At 36.1% G+C, this 26,379-nt stretch overlaps 1 protein-coding gene across 8 annotated transcripts in view; it reads left to right on the plus strand.

The window, feature by feature from the left end:
* The window catches only part of LOC123536297 (epidermal growth factor receptor kinase substrate 8-like), a 111,625-nt gene that overhangs the window by 18,769 nt on the left and 66,477 nt on the right, over positions 1–26,379 (plus strand). For 5 of the 8 annotated variants that reach the window (XM_053528506.1, XM_053528508.1, XM_045319354.2 and 2 more), the window contains exons 3-8: positions 1,383–1,421; positions 4,430–4,540; positions 21,089–21,129; positions 21,580–21,666; positions 23,851–23,978; positions 25,836–26,003. In XM_053528506.1, the coding sequence (XP_053384481.1) occupies positions 1,383–1,421; positions 4,430–4,540; positions 21,089–21,129; positions 21,580–21,666; positions 23,851–23,978; positions 25,836–26,003 (574 nt within the window). Of the gene's footprint in view, positions 1–1,382; positions 1,422–4,429; positions 4,541–8,962; positions 9,320–17,045; positions 17,155–21,088; positions 21,130–21,579; positions 21,667–23,850; positions 23,979–25,835; positions 26,004–26,379 lie in introns of those variants that run through there. The other 3 variants (XM_053528510.1, XM_053528511.1, XM_053528512.1) reach the window with 3 other exon arrangements.

Genomic DNA, 26,379 nt, shown 5'->3' on the forward strand with positions numbered 1-26,379 from the left:
ACTTTTCAAGATATTGACTTTGAACTTGGCATACAGGTAGGTGGTGATGTGGCATTGTGCAGAGCACATGAACCATGTTGGTTGGTCAAAGGTAAAGGTATTGACTTCAAGCTTACCATATACTGATATAGGTAGATAGCCATGAGATGGCATAGCTTATGAACCTGGTCTGTAGGTCAAAGGTCAAGTTCACAAATCAAGTTCAAATCAGTCCTTTGTATTTTCTGTCCAGAGCACAACTTTAAAACTATTCAAGATAAAACTTTAAAAATATTCAAGAGAATGAATTTAATATTGAACTTTGAATCCAGGTGGGTGGTGATGAGGTGATTTGAGGAGTGCAGCAACCCTCATTACTTCACCTCTCCACAACCGTGACACACATGCACAAAATTATTGCGCCTTAGTACTTCCACCTCTGATCTAGTACGTTGACATAAATTGTCCCGCTTTATGGAGCTCTTGTTATTAATAAATATGTATTTGAACTGTTTTTCCTTATTTCTGTAGATAATATCTGTACTTTTACCAACTAAATTGAAAAAAATCCATGTTTTACTTCATAAACTCATGAAACAATAGAAACTAATCTGTTTCAGAAGTTATTTGCTAGGTAAATAATTCAGCAGTTTGTAAATGATTATATAAATACACTGAAATGTCTTCCTGTAAAGTTTGCCATTTGCTTAAATTTCAACCTACATCTTTTTATCTGCCTGAAGGGACGTATTATGTTATGAGGCCGGGGTCCATCTGTCCGTCTGTCTGTCTTTCAGCAATTTCGTGTCAGCTCTGTAACTCTTAAACCCCAAGAAGGATTTTGAAGAAACTTGATACAAATGTTCACCACATCGGAACGGCATGCAGAGCGCATGTTTTGGATGGCTCGCTTCTTGGTCAAGGTCACACTTATGGGTCAAAGTCATACCTTTGAGTGTATATTGCTCCGCATTGCGGTGCTCTTGTTCTATATTGTTCCTACTTTGAAAAATTCTTTCAGTTTTATGAACAGTTGCACGAATGCCTATCATGGTTCAAGGCATTCCTTCCTGTTCAAAGATTCTGCAGTAATATCAAACTAATAAATAGGAATTACTTCATATTTCACACAATGCTAAACTGCAATTTTGCCACGGATGAGGACAGGTACAGTGTTTCATGAAAACCAGAAAAAAATAGACACACTTCTTCTTTACAAAAGTTTTGTTGAGGATTTAGTCAACTTTATAGCTTTAATTGTGGATGGAAACCTTAGATGTACCAGTGGACATTATCTCATACACAATTTGGGCACCTGGGTAGAACCACACCCTCTATAGGAATGTTTTAACCATAATGCATTAATTATTGTAAAGATGGTAGGCGTTCATTTTATATTTCAGTGGTTATGATCCATACAGACGTGAAAGAGATGGCATGAGGTAAGTTGTCTCCCTTCATATATTTTTTTTGAAGTCATATGAAACAAGAAGATACTGGTAAGGTGACTACCGGTAGATGGCTTGTATTCGTTATTTTTAAGATTTTCTTCAGCTAAGTAGTTTTAAGATAAATCATCGTTATGATAAAGGGTTTGTTTCAAACCTGGTCTTGTGTGTATATCAATGAAATTATTGGTGGACTATTCCAGATTGAGCCCTTGCATGTCAGTCTCTTGAAATATACTAGTGTATACAGTATAGACAGGAGATATGTATACAGTATAGACAGGAGATATATACAGTATAGACAGGAGATATACAGTATAGACAGGAGATACAGCATAGATCGAAAGCATGATCAAAAACTTGTATCATCTGTTAGACCTAGAAATATTTAGAGGGTGTCTTGTAACTGATCAAATGTGAAAAAATGAAATTAAGCTGAGAAATAAAACTTATGAAAATAATTGAAGTGTATCATCCGATAAGCAAGCTGTAGTTAGGGTATTAGATTCATTCAAAACGAAACTGTAGCATAGACTGAAATCATGAACCGGTTAAATATACAATAATAATGTAACATCGCCCTCGGCAACGTTGTTATGATAAATGATTTGACATATACAATAACAATGATAGGTCGGTGAATGTCCTTAAAAGTCCAGTCAGAATCGGCGCAATAAAAATATTTTGCATATTTTGAATATTCTCAAATGTTTCGACTATGAAATGATTATGTTAAATTTAGTTTTTACAGTTATCTTTGAGGACTTTAAAACAGGTGTCTTGATACAATGAATAATTACAGTGTACATTGTGTATGTTTTATGAAGTATTATTAGTTACATGGAAAAGGAGGACTTTATATATATATTTATCATAACGATGAATGAAAAATGATTGTCACTCACTGAAAAGAACTTGTTCAGTTTTTGGCATTTAAAAAGAGTTATTCTGTATTAGTTTGGTAATGGTAACTGATCTAATAAGAAGTAATGAAAATTGTTATAGTTGTGTACAACAGTCTTTAAAATGGATTCAAAAGAAGAAACTATATATTGAAACAATTTTTAGCTAGTCTGAATTTTTGAAAAAAAACTACAAGGTATTGTTGTCACTAATGATCGTCGGCATTGGTTAAATTTTTCGATTAGGTCTACCTTTTCTCAAAAACTATAAGAGCTACAGCTTTGAACTTTGCACACTTGTTTATCATCATTAGGGGACTATGTAGGCCAAGAACCATTACTATGATATGCATTTTGTCAGAATTATGGCCCTTTTTGTACTTTGAATTTGAATTTCTTGGTTAAATTTTTAGTTTAGGTCACCTTTTCTCGAAAACTATAAGAGCTGCAGCTTGTGTAGCATGTGGTGGGAGACATATTAATTTACTCCTGTCTGTGTGTCCGTTCGTCTGTCTGTCACAAATCTTGTCCGCGCTCTAAGTCAAACAGTTCTCATCCGATCTTCGCCAAACGTGAACAAAATGTGTTTGTCGAATAAGTCCTCGGCCAAGTTTGATAACTAGCCAAATCAGCCCAGGCACTTCGGAATTATGGCCCTTGAATTACTGATCTGAACCACTCATCCAAACCACTTTGAGTCACTAAACCAAAACATACTGAACAGAGTGACCCTTTGAATTACTGAACCAAAACTTACTCCTGAAGTGTACTTTTTAGCTCATCTGATTTTTTGAAAAAAAATGATGAGTTATTGTCATCACTTGAGCGGTTGTCGGCGTCGGCGTTGCCTGGTTAAGTTTTATGTTTAGGTCAGCTTTTCTCCTAAACTATCAAAGCTATTGCTTTGAAACTTGGAATACTTGTTCACCATCATAAGCTGACCCTGTATAGGAAGAAACATAACTCCATCTTGCTTTTTGCAAGATTTATGGCCCCTTTTGTACTTAGAAAATATCAAATTTCTTGGTTAAGTTTTATGTTTAGGTCAACTTTTCTCCTAAACTATCAAAGCTATTGCTTTGAAACTTGGAATACTTGTTCACCATCATAAGCAGACCCTGTACATCAAGAAACATAACTCCATCTTGCTTTTTGCAAGAATTATTGCCCCTTTTGGACTTAGAAAATCAGTTTTCTTGGTTAAGTTTTATGTTTAGGTCAACTTTTATCCTAAACTATCAAAGCTATTGCTTTAAAACTTGCAACACTTGTTCACCATCATAAGCTGACCCTGTACAGCAAGAAACATAACTCCATCCTGCTTTTTGCAAGATTTATGGCCCCTTTTGGACTTAGAAAATATCAGATTTCTTGGTTAAGTTTTATGTTTAGGTCAACTTTTTCTCTTAAACTATCAAAGCTATTGCTTTGAAACTTGCAACACTTGTTCACCATCATAAGCTAACCCTGTACAGCAAGCAACATAACTCCATCCTGCTTTTTGCAATAATTATTGCCCCTTTTGGACTTAGAAAATCATTTTCTTGGTTGAGTATTATGTTTAAGTCAACTTTTCTCTTAAACTATCAAAGCTATTGCTTTAAAACTTGCAAGAGTTTTTCACCATCATAAGTGGACACTGTACATCAAGAAACATAACTCTATCCTGCTTTTTGCAAGAATGATGGCCCTTTTTAGACTTAGAAAATCATGGGTAGGACAATATTTCTATTATACAAAAAAAATCAGATGAGCGTCAGCACCCGCAAGGCGGTGCTCTTGTTTTACTATTCAGATGATTAGGCAGTTGTGGGAGACATGCGCTTTTCTCAAAAGCAGCTCTAGTTTTCTATTGCATTCATGATTTGTCTTTTTCATTTTTCTGTTGGCAAACAATTTTCGAATAGTCAAGTGTGCTGTCCTCTTGCTATTTTTCATGCCTTTGAAACACAGCTACTAGTAATTTAAAGAGTAAAATTACAGGAAGATTAAAGATGGATGATCTGTCATATAGAAAATCTTGTGTGGAAGTTGTTATACCAGTGTTTGAGTATTGTACACTTTAAAACTTCATGTTTAAATCTTTGCAACTGTTTGCAGTAATTATCCGCCACCAGGACGAAGTTATGCTGGAGACTTTCCAACAAGTCGATCTGGCTATTATGCACGTTCGGCACGTTCTGAAATTCTCCCCTCAGCCAGGTCTTACGGGTGAGATACTTAAAACTGTGTGATTTTGTAGTCTGTTTTTTATTCTGGCTAGGGTTCACCTGTTATTAACTAGGTGTAAAAGTGTAACTTCTACAGCTCAGATTCTTTTAATCAGTTTTGTTCAAAAGAGAAACAGGTTTTAATGCAACCAAAATTCAAATTTTATTAAAGCATTGTTTTGGTTAAGTCTTTGGGGAGGGACATAAAATGTTTCAAAACAATAGTTATCATAATATTACACAAATTTGTTTTTACTTTTTACATTCAGTAGTATGTTGTTACTTGGTAACCAGACAGTATTTAATTTTTAATCCCCCGCCACAAGTGGTGGGGGGTTATAGGAATGGTCTCCATCCGTCCTTCCGTCTTCCGTCCTTCAGTAACATTTTGTGTCTGCTCTGTATCTCCTAAACCCCTTGAAGGATTTTCTTGAAACTTGGGTCAAATGATCACCTCATCAAGACAATGTGCAGAACTCATGAGTCAGCCATGTCGGCTCAAGGTCACAAGTCAAGGTCAAAGGTTTGAGCCTCCCATTTTGTGTCCGCTCTGTATCTCCTAAACCCCTTGAAGGATAATCATGAAACTTGGATCAAATGATCACCTCATCAAGACCATGTGCAGCACCCATGAGTCAGCCATGTCGACTCAAGGTCAAGGTCACAACTCAAGGTCAAATGCTTGAGCTTTCCATTTCCTGTCCGCTGTGTATCTCCTAAACCCCTTGAAGGATAATCATGAAACTTGGGTCAAATAATCACCTCATCAAGACAAATTTCAAAACTGAGTCAGCCACGTGGGCTCAAGTTCAAGGTCACAACTCAAGGTAAAAAGTTTGAGCCTTCCATTTCCTGTCCGCTGTGTATCTCCTAAACCCCTTGAAGGATAATCATGAAATTTGGGTGAAATGATCACCTCATCAAGATGATGTGCAGAATCTATGAGTCAGCCATGTCAGCTCAAGGTTAAGGTCATAGCTCAAGGTCAAAGGTTTGAGCCTTCCGTTTCGTGTTCGCTCTGTATCGCCTAAACCCCTTGAAGGATAATCATGAAACTTAATTCAAATGATCACCTCATCAAGATGTTGTGCAGAACCCATGAGTCAGCCATGTCGGCTCAAAGTCAAGGTCACAACTCAAGGTCAAAGGTTTGAGCCTTCTGTTTTGTGTCCGCTCTGTATCTCCTAAACCCCTTGAAGGATAATCATGAAACTTGGGTCAAATGATCACCTCATCAAGATGATGTGCAGAATCTATGAGTCAGCCATGTCGGCTCAAGGTCAAGGTCACAGTTCAAGGTCAAAGGTTTGAGCCTTCCATTTCGTGCCCGCTCTGTATCTCCTAAACCCCTTGAAGGATAATCATGAAACTTGGATCAAATGATCACCTCATCAAGATGATATGCAGAACCTATGAGTCAGCCATGATGGCTCAAGGTCAAGATCACAACTCAAGGTCAAAGGTTTGAGCCACAACAGCGGCGGGGGATATAGCTGTCTTTCAGACTGCCTTGTCAAGATTTGAATATATCTGTTTTTTATTAAAACATTTTACTGGTTGCATTAGAATTAGTACATGTACAATGTATATAGAAATGTGTGACAACTGGTTGAAGGGTTGTATCTATATGTTTGCTAATACTCTTAGATAATGGCTTTGACAATGATTCAGTATGGAGTGATTTTTTTGCACATTTTTGTCACCAGAAGATTGTAAGTCTATATTATTTTATGGGTCACTCTTTCCAGGTTTGCAAATGCACAGTCACAATTTTCTGATTTTAACCTGTTATAACACTTTCTTCTACTTGCCTTTTTAGCTCACCTGTCACATAGTGACAGGGTGAGCTTTTGTGATCCCCTTTCGTCTGTCCACAAGTTCTTGTGAACACATTAGAGACTACATTTTGCAATCAATTTTAACAAAACTTGCACACAACTTGTATGGCATAATATCTCGGTTCCTTTCAAAAACTTGCCAGATCACATCATGAGTTCTAGTGTTATGGCCCCTTAAAGGGCCAAAAATTGCTGTTTTGGCTTTTGCAGCCATATAGAGACTTCATTTATGGTTTGATTTGATACAAAATATCTTTAACAACAATAGATCTTGGATTCCATGATGAATCTGGCAGATCCAATCATAGGTTCCAGAGTTACAGCCCCTGATTGACCCCAGAAAGAACCAGAATTTGTGAATACGATAGAAGTGACATTTTACATTGGATTTTAACTACACTTACAACTTGTCACAATAATATCTCGGTTCTTTTTGAAAACCTGCTGGATTCCATCATGGGTTCTAGAGTTACTGCCCCTAAAAGGGGAAAAAATTTCTATATTGGCCCTTTCAGCCATATAGAGGTTTCATTTGCTTTGATTTGAAATCAAAGAATAAGCTTGTTTACACTCTATAGGGCAAAGTTTTGATTCTATCTTCATAAAACTTAGGTCAGGATGTTTGTTGTCATAAAGTCTTGGATGATTTCAAATCTGGGTCATGTGGGGTCAGACACTTAATCAATAGGTCAGATCAAAGGAAAAGCTTGTATAGACTCTAGAGGCCACTTTTTTGCTCCAATCTTCCCAAAACTTTGTCGGAATGTTTGTTTTCATGAAATCTTGGATAAGTTCGAATCTGGTTCATGTGGGGTTAAAAATAAGGACACTTGGTCCAATCTTGATGAAAATTGGTCAGAATATTTGTCTCCATGAAATCACTAGGTAAAACATGTTTACATTGTTATGGTGTGTTACTCAGGTAAGCGACCTAGGGCCATCTTGGCCCTCTTGTTTACCTATTTTCATTTTTTAGCTCGACTATTCGAAGAATAAGTAGAGCTATCCTACTCACCACGGCGTCGGCGTCACACCTTGGTTAAGTTTTTTGTACCAGTCCACATTTTGACAAAGTCTTTTGAGATAAAGCTTTGAAACTTTCAACACTTGTTTACCATCATCATGGCCAGTTATAAGCAAGAGCACATAACTCCATCAAGGATTTTGGCTGAATTATGGCCCCTTTTGACTTAGAAATCATGGTTAAGTTTTTCGTACCAGTTCATATTTTGACAAAGTCTTTTAAGATAAAGCTTTGAAACTTTCAACACTTGTTAACCATCATCATAGCCAGTTATAGGCAAGAGCACATAACTCCATCAAGGATTTGGCTGAATTATGGCCCCTTTTGATTTAGAAATCATGGTTAAGTTTTTTGTACCAGTTCATATTTTGACAAAGTCTTTTAAGATAAAGCTTTGACACTTTCAACACTTGTTTACCATCACCATGGCCAGTTACAGGCAAGAGTACATAACTCCATCAGGGATTTTTGGCTGAATTATGGCCCCTTTCGACTTAGAAATCTTGGTTAATATTTCGTACCAGTTCATATTTTGACCAAGTCTTTTGAGATAAAGCTTTGAAACTTGCAACACCTGTTTACCATCACCATGTCCAGTTATAGGCAAGAGTACATAACTCCATCAAGGATTTTGGCTGAATTGTGGCCCCTTTTGACTCAGAAATCTTGGTTTAGTTTTTCGTACCAGTTTATATTTTTTGTAAAGTGTTTGACATATGGCTTTGAAACTTTTATCACTTGTTTAGTATAATAGTCTCTATCTGTAGGAAAGAGAAAATAACTCTGTCATCTATTTTGGCTGAATTATGGCCCTTTTTGGACTTTGAAATTGGTTCTGTTTTCATACAAGTCCATGTTTTGTCAAAACTATTTGACATATGGCTTTTAAGCTTTGAACACTTGTTTATCATTATGATTTCCATCTGTAGGCAAGAGTACATAACTATTTTGACTGAATTATGGCCCTTTTTGGACTTTGAAATTGCCTCATATATTGCCATTTAGTGCAAGACTTATCAAAATCATAGTAATACAGGAACATTGTTTGTCTAATCTATTTATTTCTTTTGTCTGAATATCCGTGGAAATATTTTGACCCCATTCTTCAATCAATTCTTCGAATAGTCGAGCGCGCTGTCATCAGACAGCTCTTGTTTAAAAAGTGGTTTTATATGGTACTTAATTTTGATACCACAAATAAGTTCTGCTTGCCTGGATACCTCATATATTAAACAGATAAAATGTGTTTTGTTGGGACCTCAGATCAATTTTCTCTTGCTGCTGTGGGGCATGTGATGGTGATTCAGCTAATAATTCATTGGAGGTAGGCAGTGTCCTTCGAACACCGCTCAGAGGAGAAGTCTTCCTCCACCCCAAAAGACATAAAACCCAAGAGTAGAACATAATTGTATAACCAGTCTTGTTCATTTGGAGAGAAGTGTATTGTAAATATATATTTTGTAATTGCATCCAATATTTAAAATTCTAGGCTGTAAATAAGTCTCGCTCTGGTGGGTTGGAAAGTGAATGTTGTTTGAATCAAAATTATCTCAGCTATTTGGATTATGTGCATGGAGAAGTTCTACAGCAGAAAGATCATCATCCTACATTCTTTTCATCCAAACCATCGTCATAGTTTTCATTGTTACCTTTTGTGGTTCTGTAAAAAATAGAAGTGTTTTTCTTTGGTAAATTAGTGTTAAATCTATAGTTGAAATGATGTCATGAAAAGGTGGATTATGATTGATTGTGGGATTTGTTACACCCTTCCTACTGAAAGAAAAACGTGAGCTGGTTTACGTATACATGATACAGGATACAAAAATATATATTCATAAGTGACAATGCCTATGAAAATAGATTACAACATTCAAAAAGGGAGAAATCAGGAGATTATACTAAAGGCAGATATCACAGGGTATGATTTATATTTACTATATTTTAGCTTGTCTGTGAACAATACTTGGAACTGAAGTCTATTTCTTGGAATAATCAGTACTGGTTTAGTATGAGGTTTGGACCCCAGGAAGGCCCAAACATGCAAACCCCCCAGTGTCAGGCCAATACCTGTAAACTCACTGCATTTCTAGTTAAATTCTATCCCATTGATTAATGAATGAGTACTTTAATGTAAATTTAGTTTAGAAAGGGTGTGGTCATTGCTTCATAATCATTACAAGGTACCCAAGACACAGAAACAACAACAACTTGTTCTAGCAAGTAGTATCAATTTTGTAACTCAGGACCACACTTATTAAAGGTGGTCAATCACATTTAAACAACATTTAATGACATTTTTACCTTTTTGTATATTCTGGTAGAGAATTATTTAAGGATCAAAAAGACCGATTACATAGAGTTAGATTCCTATTTGAAATGTATATTTTATTATTTTATAAAATTTTGTAATTACTCCCCTTTAATATGAAAGTATATAAAAAGCTGGGTATTTCTTTTTATTTCGATACAATGTCTAGTTTTACATTTGCATTTGATAGACATATCAACTATTGAACAATCTGAACCAAAATGCATAAAAGCTGTGTGTAGCTTCTGAATTCATTTATTTCCAATCTATCTTGGTTGCGCAACCAAGATAGGCAAAGGGAGGTAATAATAATTTTTCATACTTGCGTTTCTAATGAATTCCATCTAAATACATAATTTTTAATGCAAATATTTTACAAATATATTACAATATGTCTAATATTTATACATTTCCTTAGGCAAAGTATGTTTATCAAATTTATACTTATGATAAAATAACTCTATCTTGATTGGGCAACCAGGATAGGAAAATGAAATTTTAAAAATACCTCCAGTGAAAATCTAATTTGTATTAAGTGTTAAGTGAACATAAATGAGTGTAAATGATCAGATGCTAAAGTTTCGAACAAATCCGTTACATGGCCAAAATCTGATTATCCACCTTTAAAGGAGGAGGAGTACCGTATTTTGGTGTGTATAGGTCGCGGTAATGTATAGTCCGCATCTAATTTTTGCTCTGGAAATGGTCGGAAAATTTAACTTCCAGCGTATTAGTCGCAGTTAAATTTCGGATTTTTTCCCCAGCAATATTTAATATTTACCGGCAAAAAAGTTATGGTGGCGGCCATATTGATGCCGCGGACTGAATTATTATCAGAACCTGATTGGTGGAAATCGGACAGTGTTATTTTCGTTCCCAAATGTTTCGTACCAACAGTAGTATTGGTAACAGACTACATCAAAGATTTATTTAAAAATCAAAAGTAAAAAATTATCTTTCAAATTTTTTAATACGCTAAGAATTAGTATAAACAATGTTTGGAATGGAGGACGGATCTGTCCGGATTTTATCCAACCTGGAGTACATGCATGTCAATGGCGTCCAGTAAAACGAAAGTAGAAACAAACGTAATTCAGACTGCAAAAACATCTTTGAATTAAAGTCATTCACAATTTTAATAGTCTGTATGGGTTATTTACGATATATTTTATTGAAAGTAACCGCTATTGGCTGAAAAGCCACCGATATTGATATTTTTTATCCATTTTGTTCGTTCGTAACAGATGCACGTAATTTTGCGAGAGGTACGGTCAGAAAATTGGCCCATAAAAAAAACTGCTGGCAATGTTCTGTCGTATAGGTCGCAGGAACTTTTTCAGGCAGCAAAATGGGTAGAAAAAGTGCGACCTATACACACCAAAATACGGTATATTGTTTTGCAGATGTCGGTCAGTCGGTATGTAGACCAATTCGTTTCCGGATGATAACTCAAGAACACTTGGACCTAGGACCATGAAAGTTGATATGGTGGTTGGTCATAACCAGCAGATGACCCCTATTGATTTTGAGATCAGTAGGTGAAAGGTCAAGGCCACAGTGACCCAGAACAGTTAAAACGGTTTCCGGATGATAACTCAAGAACGCTTGGGCCTAGGATCATGAACGTTGATAGGGTGGTTGATCATGACCAGTAGATGACCCTTATTGATTTTGAGATCCGATGTGTAGTTCAAAGGTCAAGGTCACAGTGACACAGAACAGTTAAATGGTTTCCGGATGGTAACTCCAGAACCCTTGGGCCTAGGATCATGAAAATTGATAGGGAGGTTGATCATGATCAGCAGATGACCCCTATTGATTCTGAGATCAGTAGGTCAAAGGTCATGGACACAGTGACCAGGGACAGTTTAATGGTTTCCTGATGATAACTCAAGAACGCTTGGGCCTAGGATCAGGAAAATTGATAGGATGGTTCTTCCTGACCAGCAGATGACCCCTATTGATTTTGAGATCAGTAGGCCAAAGGTCAAGGAAACAGTGACCCAGAACAATAAAACCATTTCCGGAACGCTTGGGCCTAGGATCACAAAATTTAATAGGGAGGCTGATCATGACAGCAGATGACCCCTATTGATTTTGAGGTCAGTAGGTCAAAGGTCAAGGTCACAGTGACCCGGAACAGTTAAAATGTGTCCGGACAGTAACTTGAGAATGCTTGGGCCTAGGATAACAAAACTTAATAGGGAGGTTTATCATGACCAGCAAATGACCTCTATTGATTTTGAGGTCAATAGGTGAAAGGTCAAGGTCACTTTGACTAAGAACAGTAGAACTTTTGTGCACAGTGACCAAATAATTTCTGTTCCTTGTGCAATTACTGAATGCATCAAGGGGGGCATTTCGTGTTCTACGAGCAATATTGAATTATATTGGTGAAATTCACCAATGTCAACATGTAATTTAATAAGGTAGAATACCAGTAGTGTAGTATATGGGTAGTGTTATTATATTAAATGCCACTGCTAGAGTCATGTTTTTCGTCCTAGTTTATAGTATTTTTAAATTAGTATAAATTTGTATGAATCAGATGTTCATGACAATATTTGGGACTTGCCTATTGAATCATTTTTAAAGCTAATATAGTAAAATAGACATTAGTGTCAGTAATATTTGAAATATTGAAAAAAAATATAGGAGTGTTACATAGAACATAATTATGTGTAGAATTAAAGGTTTATTAAAAGAACAAAAATACCTTTTATGTTGTGCAAGAGGGGGTGGGGCTGAGGGTGAGGGGTAGTTAAATAATAATGTTATAAACCTGAATTTCAGTCAGCTAAATATGTAATTCATGTATATGCAAGTCTTTGACAGCATTTTCTGATATAATTCAACATCTTTTTTCCATGTCATTCCTTAGGCAAAGTATTTATGCCCCCGTTCGAAGAAGGAGGGGTATATTGTTTTGCAGATGTCGGTCGATCTGTAGGTAGACCAATCCGTTTCCGGATGATAACTCAAGAAAGCTTGGGCCTAGGATCATGAGTTGAGGAAGGTTGGTCATCACCTGCAGATAACCCCTATTGATTTTGAGATCTGTATGTCAAAGGTCAAGGTCACAGTTACCCTGAACAGTTAAACGGTTTCCGGATGATAACTCAAGAACGCTTTGGCCTAGGATCATGAAAGTTGATAGGGAGGTTGGTCATGACCAGCAGTTGACCCCTGTTGATTTTGAGGTCAGTATGTCAAAGTTCAAGGTCACAGTGACCCGGAACAGTTAAACGGTTTCCAGATGATAACTCAAGAATGCTTGGGCCTAGGATCGTGAAAGTTGATAGAGAGGTTGGTCATGACCAGCAGTTGACCCCTATTGATTTTCAGGTCAGTAGTCAAAGTTCAAGGTCACAGTGACCCGGAACAGTTAAACGGTTTCCAGATGATAACTCAAGAATGCTTGGGCCTAGGATCGTGAAAGTTGATAGAGAGGTTGGTCATGACCAGCAGTTGACCCCTATTGATTTTCAGGTCAGTAGGTCAAAGGTCAAGGTCACAGTGATCATGTTCTTGGCGTTCGAGCGTGATTTTTTTCTAACAGAACAGGCACCAAAACGCCACGAACATGTTCTCATGTCAAGAACATTCCGCCTGAAGACGCATATTGAAAGCAGTGTAAAGAAGGGCAATGCGTTTGCATTTAGTAACTCTAGAACAAAAGGCAGTGTGTGTGTTACAAAAGGCAATTTTGTGCGCTTTGAAACTCCAAAGGGAAAGGCAATGATTGTGCATTGTGTAACTCCCGAACTAGCCTGAATAACCAGTCTAACAATTTTTAACTTTTTTTTTTTTTTAGCTCACCTTAGCATAAAAGTGTTTAAGGTGAGCTTTTGTGAACTCTCTGTGTCCATCATCGTGTGTCGTCAACAATTTCACTGTTAACAATGATTACTTTGGAGATCAAAAATCTGCCACTAAAATAGAATTGTAACAGAAATGACCCATAGTGTCCTATACCTAGTCATTATTATTAATATCTGAAACTCAATTAAACCAACGTCAACTAATTAGAGCCAATTAAAAGGTGTGTAACAAGTACAAAGATATCATGTATGTAATTACTGGACAGAGTGTAAATTATCAACAACTTCCCAGGCTACTTCAGCACAAAAGGCAATATTTGTGCATTTTTAGCTCAACTATACATAGTATTGAGAGCTGTCCTACTCGACCTTCCACATCTGCAACTTGGTTAAAATTTAATAACTTTCTGTTCATCTCTGTAATTACTTGATGGATTTGTTTCAAACTTGAAATAGTTATTCCTCAACAAAACCCACATCATATGACACAAGGGGCATAACAATCACACCAGTATTTCCTAAATTATGCCCCCTTTTTACTTAGAGTTTTGATGCACTTTCACTCTACCTCATTAATTACCAAATGGCTTTTATTCAAACTTAAAATAGTATTTCCAAATCATCACCCACATCATATGACACAAGGTCCACAGCTCTGGCACCAATTTTTCATAAATTATGTCCCCTTTTTACTTAAAATTTTTGGTTATTTTTGATGCATAACTCTAGTTTGTACATTTTGTGACTCAATATTTGTGCATTTTTATCACCTCCTTAGCAAGATTTTTGCAATTTATGGAATAATTTATTTACAGTTGTGACACAGCTTGAAAAAAGTTTATATGAAATACCACAATAAAGGTAGAAACATTCTTAAAATGATCTTCCTGTTCATTGAAGTAAAAACGTATTTCACAGCCTATAACTTATAAGCTATGTCTTGATATATTTATTATGCTAATTTCCTAGAAAGAAAATAGTTTCTTTTGAAAATTTAAGTTATTAGATTATTATGATAGGTTGATATTTCATACTTGTTTGGGTACTGGTAATTTTAGGATTTCATTCTTTATTTTAATTAAAGTTTGAGATGTCAAAGTTTAGAACATTTGTACAAGGGTTTTCATATGCTTTTGTTAAACATGTTCGGAATGTGTGTAAATCTGAGGTTTTAAATGTGTAAATACATGTATTTAGAGCAGCTTGATTAAAATACTTGGACAAGATAAATGTGGTAGCCCTTAAGTTTGTAGGTTCAAACCCCACATTTTGGACCACCCTTTACTTTCATGTAATTTTTAATACCAGTCAAACAGAATGAATGTTAAACAAAACTTTTATTTTTGTCTGCGTGAAAACTCACCCTGAAGAACTATCAAACAAGCAGAAAATTATGAAGTTTATTGAACTCTAAAATAACATGTTATATGTTTAACTCCATTGCATTTTATGATGTCTTTGAAGTTAATGGAGTGCAATATTGAGTATCGGGCTTAAAATGGTTCAAAACCTATCCACCTACACCATTATACTATCAAAAGACTCTGTTCACTCATGTCGGTTCGAGCCTCATTTGGGGCGTTGAATTCTTTATGTGAGGAAGCCATCTATCTAGGTGCCTGCCGGTGATGAAATAATGCACGGAGGGGTACCTGGGGTCTTACCATCAAAGTTGGAAAGTCGCCATATGACCTATAATTGTGTAATGTTAAACCCAACAAACTAAATTCAAAAGACCCTGTGACAGGTAAACAAGTAGAATTTTAAAAATGTGCTGGTAAAGCTATAGGCCAGTTTGTATCACATTTTCAGCATACGCCGTTCTACCGCTAGCAACCAGCTAGGCATTTGTTTAACCTCCCAGTACTGCCTAGGTCTATCTAGCATACACAGCTTGTGCGCTGGTCATGTGAGATATACAAATCAGTAAATCATATATTTTTGCTGTATTAGTTTGGATAAACATTTGAAAATTTGTGGCTAATACCTGTAAAGGTAGAAACATACCACAAGAACAAGTACGCTGACATATTTGGAACAGGTCACATTAGAAAATTATAACAAATTAGAAATTTGTTACTATATATTTGCAGCTCAGGTGGCCTGCATACATCTGAACATTTGTTAGCTCGACTATTCATAGAATAGTGAGCTATTGCACTCGCCCATGCGTCGGCGTCCGCGTCGGCGTCCGCGTCCACGTCCGCGTCCGATTTTGGTTAAGTTTTGTATGTAAGTGGTATCTCAGTAACAATTGTGGGAAGTTGAAACTAATTCACACAGTTTATATCCTTTGAACAAATGTTTACATTGCACGGTTCCATAACTCTATTTGCTTTTTACAAAATTATGTGCCCCTTTTTCGACTTAGAAATTTTGGTTAAGTTTTGTATGTAACTGTTTAAACTCAGTAACACTTGATGAATGGATTGAAATTACAAACTTTATTCCTTGTTGTGAACGATCACATTGCACAGGTCCATAACTCTATTTTGCTTTTTTACAAAATTAATGCCTTTTTCGACTTAGAATTTTTGGCTAAGTTTGTATGTAAGCTGGTATCCAGTACTTACAAATGGAATGGACTGAAACTTCACATACTTGTTCACTATCATGATCTGTCATGCACTAAGCAAGTCCTAACCTACTCTCTTTTTTTCAAATTAAGCCCTTTTCGACTAGCAGTTTTTGGTTAAATTTTGTATGTAATTGATATCCATATCCACTAATTGGTAATGGATTGAAACTTCACACACTTGTCACTGTCATGATCTACATGCACTGTGAGTCACCATAACTCTAACTTGGCATTTTTACAAAATTATGCCCCTTTCACTTAGCAGTTTTTGTTAAGTTTTTGTATGTAAGCTGGTATCTCCAGTATCCACAAAATTGGAAAGTATGTGTAACTCAACACACTTGTTCACTGTCATGATATGACATCAGTACAGAGGTTTCAATAACTTAAATTTGGGCATTTTAAACAAAATAGCCCTTTTTCAACATTTAGTATTATAACAATTGAAAGCTGTTGAATAGTCGAGCGTTGCTGTCCTCCGACAGCTTTGTTTTATTTTTGCTGTTCACATGACCTGTGTAACCCCAGTTGGGTGAAACAAATTTGCCTGTTATATCCTGCTACCATAGTCAACATTTGTCACAACTTCCTGAACCTAGACTAAACAATACCTTAACCTCTGGATCTCGGGGGCGGGGGGAATACACAGTGAACAACAAAATAAATGAAATTACCAAATGAAAAAGAAATTGGGACTTGGGGAAATTTTTAAGTTAAGTCAAAATTTAGTTTGTAATTGATGATTGAACACATGGTAAGAGTAGGTATACATCATAGAAATCCTGTTGAGAAATGTCCATTAAAGGTCTAATATGAAAATGTTTAAATGTAGGAAATACGTTACATCAGATATGATATAGTTTAAAATAGTATTTTTATATTCATCAACAACAACAACAACATTTACCGCCTGTATTGTTGGATTGTATACAAAACCGCTGATACTGAATTATAGTAAACAATTCATGTGTGCAAAAAAAGGTCAAGACATATTAATGGAAGAGCTTTATATGCGAGACATAGGGAAAGATGGAGATCGTGTTATGGTAATGTTTTTGTATCAATATTATTATAGTTTTGTAGGATTTTCTGTTTTGTTTTAATACATTAGTTCACATTAAACTAAGGTTAATGATATTTTTGCTACTGAGGATGGAAGAAATGTTTTAAATTTTGATATTTATTGACAGGTAGGAATTTATACAGAGTTTCTACTACAGGTGTTTAGAAAGATATTTTCATAAATTTAATGGATGAAGATTTAACTTAGGCACTGCAAAGAAAAGTTGTATTATGTTTAATAGTAATATTATCCAATAAATGGTAACTTTTGCAAGGTAATGTGTTTTAAATCCAACGACAATTGGAGGGATTATGGGGCATTAAGATTGACTACTATTAAAAGAGTATTGTACGACTGACCTAGATTTTGTTTCAATAAATATTTCATAAATTAAATTGACCAGTTTGTGCTTTGCAGGCAAAATATCAGATTTGTTATCCCAGGGATTTGCTGTTATCCTTCTGGCTGTTTGTGTGCACGTGTGTCCGTCTGAAATTAAAATTGTTTATAATTCAAGAAGTATTGAAGCTAGGATCACCAGACCTCACATAATGATTAATTAGCTCATGACCTAGCTTTGCTCACTTGTAGTGTTATCCCCATTGACCCAGTAAAAGCAGAGTCTTTCCCCTTGATTTAGTAAAAATAGGGATTTTTGACTGTATAAGGTAACCTATGGATGGATTTTCATGAAACTTTACACAAATGTAAATCACTGTAGGATGGTGATGCATGCACAATTTTGTCAGGATCACTTTATCAACTTCAGAGTAAATGCCCTTTTATTATTTTTCAGTCCATAAATTCCCACATCTAACAAAGTAATCCATTGATGGATCTTCATGAAATTTAATACAGATATAGATTACTATACAGCAGTGGTGCTTGTACATCTTTCATGAGGAGCTCTTCAGTAACTGCAGAGTTATTGCCCTTTAATTATTTTAAAATTCATAAATTTCGACAAAACCATGTAACCCATTGATAGATCTTCATGAAACTTACTACAAATATGGATCACTATAGGGCTTGATTCTGAAAAAATGTAGAAACCAACAAACCATTGCACATCCCCTTTGTACATAACGTGTTAGGTGTGTAGATCTGGAAATTGAATATCTTTTAAAATACAGTCCCAAGCTGTTTTGGTCAATTAATAAATTAATTATGTACTTTCTAGAAGAAGAGCAGTCCATTTGATTAACTAATGGTCAGTAGAGTAGAACACCATTTATTGTGAGTTTGAGCAGTCTTGGAGCTTAGTAGGTAGAGCAGAGGACTACTTATCTAGAGCTGCCAGGTTAGTAGGTAGAGTGAAAGACTAGGTATCAAGAATTTGAGCTAACAGGTTAGTAGGTTTAGCTGCCTGGTTAGTATGTTCAGTAAACAACTATGTATTGAGAGTTTAGATGCCTCAGGTTAGCTTATAAGAAAGGTAGAAGACTATGTATGAAGAGGTTGAGCTGATGGTTAGCATAATTGGTAGAGTGGTAGACTATCTATTGAGCGTTCGAGGCAAGGATTAGCTTAGTAGGTAGAGTAGAAGACTATCTGCTGTGAGTTTGAGTTGAGAAGTTAGTATAATCTTAAGTACAGTAAAAGACTATCTGTTTTGAGTATGAACTGAGGGGTTATTTTAGTAGGTGAGTAGAACATAATTTTGCTGTTTTGAGTTTGAGCTTAAGGGTTAGCTTAATAGGTAGAATAGGAGTATATACATTGAGAGTTTGGGCTGTCTGATTAATATGTAGAATAGAAGACTGAATTGAAAAATTGAGCTGAGCAGTTAGCTTTGTTTGTGGTTAAGAAGACTGGAGTTTGAACTGAAGGGTTAGCTTAATAGGCTAAGATTGAAGCCTATGTTGAGAGAACATAGTATGTCTGCAATAATAGGTCCTCCCCCACTAAATTATGCAGCAAGTTGTCATTTTCTTGCAGTACTTTAATCAATACTGGTACAGAATTAACCACTTTTGTGTTTAAAACCAGGGGGTAACTAATGGCCCTTCTAAAATTTTAAGTCCACTCTACCAACTAAGTTAACTAGACGGACTGCTCTTTTTCTAGACAGTAATTACTGAATTATTAAACAAATGATGAAAAAACTCGATGCAAACATGTTATAAATTGCTTGAAATTTTATCTACAACTAAATAAAGCTTTGAAATTATCATAAATAAAAATGTTTTTGTCCCATTAAGAACATTTCAGTTTGTTTAAATGTTAGATAGCTAAACTTAATTTCACTACAGAAATTGGATAACACTCCCAGTGCACTAAAAGAAAATTCATTTTTACTATTTCATTCTTCATGTTTGTCTTCATAATATTTTGTTGTATCCACACCTCCCTAACTCCACACACACCTGTTGACCCAGCCATCCTCCCCACATACCCAAGGTAATATGAAAATATACCTCTGTTTTGTCTTGCATTGTCAACAAGTAATATGTGACTACACTGTAGCAGGTAGTGGGGGCATCAGTTCCTATGGATACACAGTAGCAGGTAGTGGGGGCACCAGGTCCTGTGGATACACAGTCTCTAGTTCAAACCTGTTTTATATACGCCTTTGAAACAGGACATAATGGGAACACTTGTGGCAGTAAGCTGGCAGTCAACATTGACAGAATTTTCTTCTCTTTGACTTAAGCAGTTCTTATCCAGTATTATCAAACTTTTTCACAATAATTTATGAGCATAATGTCTCAGCCAAGTTCAATAACCTGCTGAAGCCCTCTCTGGAGTTATGGCCCTTGAATTGTTGAAAATTATGAAAATATATTAATATATATTAAAATATATAGTGTCTGTGCTGTAACTTAAGCAGTTCTTATCTTATGTTTAAGTTTTTCACCAAACTTGGTCACAATGTTTATGGGCGTAATATGTTAGGAAAGACTTGGGGCATAATTTCTTATACATGATCAATATAATCACAAGCAATCAGGTAGTCTCATTCACTCTTGAGTTATGGCAAAAAAATTGAGAAAATTGTTTACTAGTCTGCTCAGTAAGTAGAGTATTTTTGAAGTCAAAAGTGAACTCTTGTTTGAGACTGTTTTGACTGCTATTGTAAAACCTGTTATTACATGAAGGTAGAAACATTGAATCAAATGCAATTAAAGGATTATTTGCAAGTCATTGTAGATAAATTCAAAACATATATTGACAGTTGACATTTGTAGCAGTTCTTTGTGATAAATGATCAGTTTTAGGTGTTTGGCATAAGAATATGTAAATTGCAGCTATTTGTGTCCTTCCATCAGACATTGCCTAAGTAAACTTAATGTAAATATATCTGTAGATCTTGTTTTTGTTATAGAATATATATTATGCCTACTTCCTAGTATGTATTCTTGTTTTATGATGGAATCCTTAACATTAACAATATATCAAATGAACAAGATGCTTGCTATGTAAAATACTTTTTACTTTTCCACAGACATGACACACACAGTCATGTTTTGTAGTTTCTCCCATATGGCGGAACATATTGCTTTGTGGTAGTAAAGTTTTAAATATATAACACAATGTCATAATGCAAGAGGGCTGTGTTTTAGTAGAGTTACACATATGTATAAAGGGCAAAAATGTAAGAGAAATTATTTGTAAAAGGTAGAAAATTATACATATTTGTGGCTTTTTCTCTGCTACACAATTCGAGGGTTGAACAGGAAACTGTCCTAACTCATGTTAACTAAAGAAGGAGCTAGAACAGTTTTCTGCTGTTTTAATGTCACCTGGGTGAAAAACTACTAAAATGGTTGCTATAAAACAGGATAACATACCAGGTGAAATAACAGTAACAGTTACAGCATATCTGGTTACTTTGAATTCATATCAAAAGCTGGTATGAAATACTGACAATAAAAGGATGAAATAGATATATAACTGTGTATTTTCTCTTGTTACAGAGATCATGGATACAGAAGACATAATGGAGTAGATGATATAGGTAAGACAATCTTGTACCCTTTAAATATCCAGATTAAGAACATAGAGCATATTTTCTAAAAACAACCGGGTTGGTACGATTGTTGTTGACTCATGGTATAGTGATAGATAGCATAAAATTATTGTTTTAATTTGTAATTTAGCACATTTTTTTTATCAATTTATTGGAATACATTATTTATCAACAGCTTATTTACTGGATAAAGATTTCAACACATTAGTACTGGTAATATTTTCAACTTGTATGTAATACCCGGTTGTAATTTATGCGCTTTAACTGGAAAAAGATTTCTTGTGAATTATTCTGTAAAGTAAGTTTCCCACGCCATTTCTGTACAAAAGTTCAGTTTACAGTGAATGTCTTCATCCATGCAAGAACTGAGGTCTGAGTGAATTGTAATGTATTTTAAATGGGTGAATGTTTGATTAAGCAGTATTTATATACTTACAGAACAGAACAGTTTTGAAATGGGAATGAGGGATGGAAATGAGCCAACCTTTGAGGTGGACCATCTTGCAACATACACAAGTAAATCAGGTAAAATTCCACCATTAAAATCACCTTACAGCAAAATTTTTTATAGTGTCATAACTGACATTTTAAAGTCTCAGTTTTCTACTGCAAAAAGTTGATGACAATGTTACTTATCTGGACAGTTTGTAATTTTCTGTTCTGGTAGAAAACATGTTTTGCAAAATTATGTGACTTGAAGAGCATGCCCAAAATATTCCTTGCAAAGTGGGATATAGTGATATCCAAAGAGACACAATAGATAAAATGACTGCCGTTTAAGCTTCTTTTGAAATAAGTTTGTGGTGCTTTTAACTTTATAGTAAAACATGTAATAAATGTTTTAATGTTGTCATTTTGCTAATTTAATATTAAGTCCACATCACAACTGAATGATTGGATGTAATCTTGACCATTATGTAACTGACCGTGTATTATAAGTTACTTTTATATTTTTAGGTCACCTGTCACAAAGTGACAAGGTGAGCTTTTGTGATCGCGCGGTGTCCGTCGTCCGTGCGTGCGTCCGTAAACTTTTGCTTGTGACCGCTCTAGAGGTCACATTTTTCATGGGATCTTTATGAAAGTTGGTCAGAATGTTCATCTTGATGATATCTAGGTCAAGTTTGAAACTGGGTCACGTGCCGTCAAAAACTAGGTCAGTAGGTCTAAAAATAGAAAAACCTTGTGACCTCTCTAAAGGCCATATTTTTCATGGGATCTGTATGAAAGTTGGTCTGAATGTTCGTCTTGGTGATATCTAGGTCAAGTTCGAAACTGGGTCACGTGTGGTCAAAAACTAGGTCAGTAGGTCTAAAAATCGAAAAACCTTGTGACCTCTCTAGAGGCCATATATTTCATGAGATCTTCATGAAAATTGGTCAGAATGTTCACCTTGATGATATCTAGGTCAAATTTGAAAGTGGGTCACATGCCATCAGAAACTAGGTCAGTAGGTCAAATAATAGAAAAACCTTGTGACCTCTCTAGAGGCTATATTTTTTATGGGATCTGTATGAAAGTTGGTCTGAATGTTCATCTTGATGATATCTAGGTCAAGTTTGAAAGTGGGCCACGTGCCTTCAAAAACTAGGTCAGTAGGTCAAATAATAGAAAAACCTTGTGACCTCTCTAAAGGCCATATTTTTCATGGGATCTGTATGAAAATTGGTCTGAATGTTCATCTTGATGATATCTAGGTCAAGTTCGAAACAGGGTCATGTGCGGTCAAAAACTAGGTCAGTAGGTCTAAAAATAGAAAAACCTTGTGACCTCTCTAGAGGCCATGCTTGTGAATGGATCTCCATAAAAATTGGTCAGAATGTTCACCTTGATGATATCTAGGTCAAATTTGAAACTGGGTCACGTGCCTTAAAAAACTAGGTCAGTAGGTCAAATAATAAAAAAACCTTGTGACCTCTCTAGAGGCCAGACTTTTCATGGGATCTGTATGAAAGTTGGTCTGAATGTTCATCTTGATGATATCTAGGTCAAGTTTGAAACTGGGTCAATTGCGGTCAAAAACTAGGTCAGTAGGTCTAAAATTATTAAAATCTTTTGACTTCTCTAGAGGCCATATTTTTCAATGGATCTTCATGAAAATTGATCTGAATGTTCACCTTGATGATATCTAGGTCAGTTTCGAAACTGGGTCACGTGCGGTCAAAAACTAGGCCAGTAGGTATAAAAATAGAAAAACCTTGTGACCTCCCTAGAGGCCGTATTTTTCATGAGATCTTCATGAAAATTAGTGAGAATGTTCACCTTGATGATATCTAGATAAAGTTCAAAACAGGGTCATGTACCTTCGAAAACTAGGTCAATAGGTCAAATAATAGAAAAACCTTGTGACCTCTCTAGAGACCATATTTTTCAGTGGATCTTCATGAAAATTGGTCAGAATTTTTATCTTGATAATATCTAGGTCAAGTTCAAAACTGGGTCACATGAGCTCAAAAACTAGGTCACTATGTCAAATAATAGAAAAAACGAAGTCATACTCAAAACTGGGTCATGTGGGAAGAGGTGAGCGATTCAGGACCATCATGGTCCTCTTGTTTAGTGATCCTGGTCTTTTGCAAGTATGATAAATCCAGAATTTAAGTAACTGACCTTTAACATTGATGTATTTTACCTTTAGTGGGTGACTACAACAGAGAGAAATTTTTAGTTACTTAGCCTTTTACACAGGAGACATTGACCTTTTTCCAGGTACGACACACCCAGAAGATGGCCTCACAAAACTTAAACAGATGGAAAGTTCCACTGGAATCTGGACAATGCGATGTATGCTCATTGTGGAACGAAGAAATATTATTGTAATCGACAAAGGAAATGGAGTAGGTTATGTTGATGATAATAATACCTAGATAAGTGTGCAGTTTGGTCCCTCATAATAAAACAGATTTCAGTAACATTTCCCAGCAGATGTTATTTCGACATTTCCAAATTTTGTATCCATACCTTATTGTCTCCTAGGGATCAGTGACGTAATTATGCCCCCCTTCGAAGAAGGAGGGGTATATTGTTTTGCAGATTTCGATCGGTCGGTTGGTGGGTCGGTCTGTCCGTATGTAGATGGCTTCCAGATGATAACTCAAGAATGCTTGAGTCTAGGATCATGAAAGTTGATATGGAGGTTGTTCATGACCAGCAGATGAGCCCTATTGATTTTGAAGTCAGTTGGTCAAAGGTCAAGGTCACAGCGTTCCAGAACAGTTAAACAGTTTTCGGATGCTAACTCAAGAATGCTTGAGCCTAGGATTATTAAACTTGATAGAGAGGTTGGCCATGACCAGCAGATGACCCCAATTGATTTTGCGGTCAGTAGGTCAAAGGTCAAGGTCACAGCGACCCGGAACAGTTTTAAGATTTCCGGATAATAGCTCAAGAACTCTTGGGTCTAAGATCATGAAAGTTGATAGGGAGGTTGGTCATGACCAGCAGATGACCCCTATTGATTTTTGGTTCTGTAGGTCTAAGGTCAATGTCAAAGTGACCTGGAACAGTTAAACCGTTTCCGGACGATAACTTGAGAATGCTTGGGCTTAGGATCACGAAACTTAATAGGGAGGTTGATGATGACCAGCAGATTACCCCTATTGATTTTGAGGTCAGTAGGTCAAAGGTCAAGGTCACATTGACCCAGAATAGTAGAACTTTTATGTACAGTGACCAAATAATTTCTGTTCCTTGTGCAATTACTGAATGCATCAAGGGGAGGGAGTTGGGGGGGGGGGGGCATTTCATGTTCTGTGAGCTCTTGTTACATATTTCTGTCAATGACCGTTCACTCCTAGGGATGAGTGACATCTTAACATATTTGTGTCAATATTCTTATCTCCTAGGGATCAATGACAACATATTTCTGTCAATGTTCACTCCTAGGGATTAGTGACTTCTTAACATATTTCTGTCAATACTCACTCATAGGGATGAGTGACTTCTTCACATATTTCTGTCAATATTCACTCCTAGGGATGACATCATAACATATTTCTGTCAATGTCTTGTGTCCTAGAGATCAGTGACAGCATTCTGGTTCAGGCCATACAAGTACCTCCTCCACTCTGGTTCAGACCATACAAGTCCCTGTAAGTCCCTACTTCATTCTTGTTCTGACCATATTAGTCCGTCCTTCATTCTGGTTCAGACCATACAAGTCCTTGCTTCATTTTGGTTCAGACCATACAATTCTCTGCATCATTCTGGTTCAGACCATACAAGTCTTCCTTCTCGTTCTGACCATATATGTCCCTCCTTCATTCTGGTTCAGACCATACAAGTCCCTGCTTCATTCTGGTTCAAACCATACAAGTCCCCGCTTCATTCTGGTTCAGACCATACAAGTCTTCATTCTTGTTCTGACCATATATGTCCCTCCTTCATTCTGGTTCAGACCATACAAGTCCCTGCTTCGTTCTGGTTCAGACCATACAAGTCCCTCCTTCATTCTGGTTCAGACCATATATGTCCCTCCTTCATTCTGGTTCAGACCATACAAGTCCCTGCTTCATTCTGGTTCAGACCATACAAGTCCCTCCTTCGTTCTGGTTCAGACCATATAAGTCCCTGCTTCATTCTGTAGACCTTATAAGTCCCTGCTTCATTCTGTCTCAGACCATTTACTTCAATTATTATCGATTACCTTGACATTGTATGAGATATATTTTGATAAATTGTCTGTCTTCACACAGGATGAACTGGAAAGATTTCCATTGTCACATGTACATGAGCCTACAGCAGTGTTAAAGAATGACAGAAGAGAAACATACAACAATTTGGTATTATTTACAATACTGGACGATCCAAGACGGAAAAATGGGCCCTCAGATATGCACATCTTCCAGAGTGTTAATGCACCTGTAAGTTATAGTTTACACACAGTTGCTCTATATCAGAAAAGAGACGTTCTTAAATTTTTATCAACTACAGTACTGTACATATTGACGTGTGTCCAGGATATGTAACTAGTTCTGCCACCTAGATAAGAGATTTGAAAAAGACCTGTGCCCTCTGGGTTTCAAGTTGGATGCTTTGACCCTGTACCAGCCTGATAGTCCAGCAAACAATTACAGGTTTAAGGATACAGTTAAAGGTCCAGTTTTGCTTCTGTATTTACAGTCTAACCTGTAGTAATGGTCACCTCCGATCAGCAGTCACCTCCGTTCAGCGGCCATTTTATGATGTCCCGACGGATTTTCCTCTATTTTATCACTTTATTCAGCGGCAACCTGCTGT

Source organism: Mercenaria mercenaria, chromosome 17 (genome assembly GCF_021730395.1).
Source record: "Mercenaria mercenaria strain notata chromosome 17, MADL_Memer_1, whole genome shotgun sequence".
NCBI classification, from domain to species: Eukaryota; Metazoa; Mollusca; class Bivalvia; order Venerida; family Veneridae; genus Mercenaria; species Mercenaria mercenaria.